General features: G+C 34.5%; 1 protein-coding gene across 2 annotated transcripts in view; it reads left to right on the forward strand.

Moving 5' to 3' along the window:
- Positions 1-2500, forward strand: part of LOC119576780 (rap1 GTPase-GDP dissociation stimulator 1-like) — a gene marked incomplete at its 5' end in the record, with an annotated part of 17971 nt that overhangs the window by 9384 nt on the left and 6087 nt on the right. For both annotated transcript variants that reach the window (XM_037924420.1, XM_037924421.1), the window contains 1 exon segment: positions 111-227. In XM_037924420.1, the coding sequence (XP_037780348.1) occupies positions 111-227 (117 nt within the window).

The following is a 2500-nucleotide window of genomic DNA, read 5'->3' on the forward strand; positions in this document are numbered from 1 at the left end:
TTTTTAACATCTGTATTCTGTTTCTTCATACAGTGTCCCTGAACCAAATAGATGGAATAAACTGTCACTATAATTGAATACTACAGTTCTATTTCTTCTTTATCTAATAGGGTGCTCTTGAAGTCCTGCTCCCTATGGCTACAGCAATTCAGACTTTCCCTGTGGTATTTAAGCTGCTAGCAACACTACGTATGATCATTGATGGCCAGACTGAAGCTGCTGTAAAGGTAAGTTAATTGTATGAAATGAATGCAGGTCAATTTGGTAATTATGAATTTGATTATGGGATTATTAAGTATCCTTATTCTTTATAAATAAAATTTTGAATAAATAATATGGACAAGAAGAAAGATAACACAGCCCATAATTCATATGCACAGGAAGTAGATTCTGATAAGATTTCAAGTGAATGATCCCCTTAACTCATAAACTGTGTCAGTTGAATTCTGGTCTTCCTCTCACAGCACAAAAAAGCAGAAGTTAAAAGTTCCACTTTGTCATTTTTTTCTTGCAATCCAAAAAAATCTGAACATAGTTATTTGTGTTCTATCAGTCTCTCACTGTTTTTTCGTCTCTTGCAAACATGATTAGGTTTTATGATTCTAACAAGCATTAACATTAGTAGTAGTACTGTCATTACAACTGTAAATCAGTTAATTTCAGTGAGATTTGTGATGACAAGCTTTACTTGAGCATAACATTTATGCTTCAGCTATATAGAGCTGTCTTAACTCTTTCATCATCACTGAATGCTTTCTGTGGCTGCTGCATTATTTCTAGGGGCAAAATACCAACCATGATGATATTAATCCATCAGTGATGGTATTCGAAATCTCTCGGTGTCATAGACTCTGGTGATTTCTGGCAACTGCTTTCCATGTGACCCAACAGTAATGGGTTAATGAGGGTGTGAAGTTTAACCCTTTGCCGACGGGTGGCATGTATGCACATGCCATGGCATGGTGGGACTATCTGCCGGGGGCATGTATGGACATGACATATATGTACATGCCATGGTGTATGTATGGACATGCCATGAGTTTTTTTTTTTTTTTTTTTTTTTACAATCATGGCAAAATATTATTTTTGTGCCACTGAAAGTGTGATTAAGTCGTTTTTAACACTTTCTCATTTTTACTATGCAAAAAAAAGAAAAATGCAACAAACCGACGATTTCAACTCTACGATGCCACACACTGCTTATTTTATTCAGACTATAGACTGAATAATGATCAACTATGGAGTATATAACAACAAAAATACCCTTCAGTCTCGATTTATCAGGAAATATGGCAAGTAGAGACTTTAGAAAATAATGAAAACAGAAAATACAACATATCCTCGTAGTATTACACAGAAACGGCATGGGATGCTGGTATTTGGCATGAATGGTCGCCCATGCTAGGGCGACAATATAAACCCCTGGCAGCGAGGCCCAGGCCACTATGAATACTATCCTTCGGGAAAGGGTTAATACAGTGACAATAGATATCAACCTAGATTTTGAAATATTAAAATAGCATCAACAGTTATAATGTGATCATTAATAAACAATATGGTAATTGTAATTAGTGTTCTCATAAATGTGATTTTGAGAAGATAACTATTATGAGAATAGGGGAGGGGTGTATGGGAGAGAATCTCATGGTCAGCTTTACTTAAGCAGATGGCCAGCACCAATGTGGGTGCAAAAAAAAAAATATATAATTTAAGATTATATTGTTAGAATGGAAATAATTTATATGAGTATTTGGTAAAAATTAGATTATAATTTATACTGTGGACATCTAATATGCTAGTGTCTATAAATTGCCATACTTACTGGTTATTGTAAAATGTAATATTTCCCTCATTCATGCAGTAACTGTTTGTCTTGCATTATGTAGGTCAGATTTGTATGCTTATTCTTACAGTGGCTAATTGTTAATCAATTATTTTATGTAATTATTCACAAGTTGTGGCAGACTTATACAATAATGTTAGCAGGTGCAAAGGACACCTGTGAGGACCCATACTGAATATGGTGCTGAGCTTTCATTTGCTTCCAACTGTACATTCATGTGGCTGTTGGCAGCCAACCTTGAGAACATGCAGGGTGGAATGTGGAGCAGAGTGAGCAACTTTGCTTCCCCTCCATCCTTCATTCTCTCAAAGCCACATGAATTTACATAAAGGCTTTATGTTTTCACAAATTTAAGTTTTATCTAAAGAAATTTTAGTTGATAGTATTTCAAGAGCTCAGTTTATACACCAGAAAATGTATCAGAATTACGACTTCACACTCATTACATTTCATTCACAAGAGGATAGAGGCTGAAAAACATAGGTTGGGGCAGAAGGTGTCTACAGGGAGAACGGGAGTGCAGGGTGTGGGTATGGTTGAAGAAAACTTTGCAAATATACCAGATTTGAGAGGGGAAAAAAAAAAAAAAATATTATATATATATATATATATATATATATATATATATATATAATATTATATATATTATATATAATA

This window comes from Penaeus monodon, chromosome 9, assembly GCF_015228065.2.
Source record: "Penaeus monodon isolate SGIC_2016 chromosome 9, NSTDA_Pmon_1, whole genome shotgun sequence".
NCBI lineage: Eukaryota > Metazoa > Arthropoda > Malacostraca > Decapoda > Penaeidae > Penaeus > Penaeus monodon.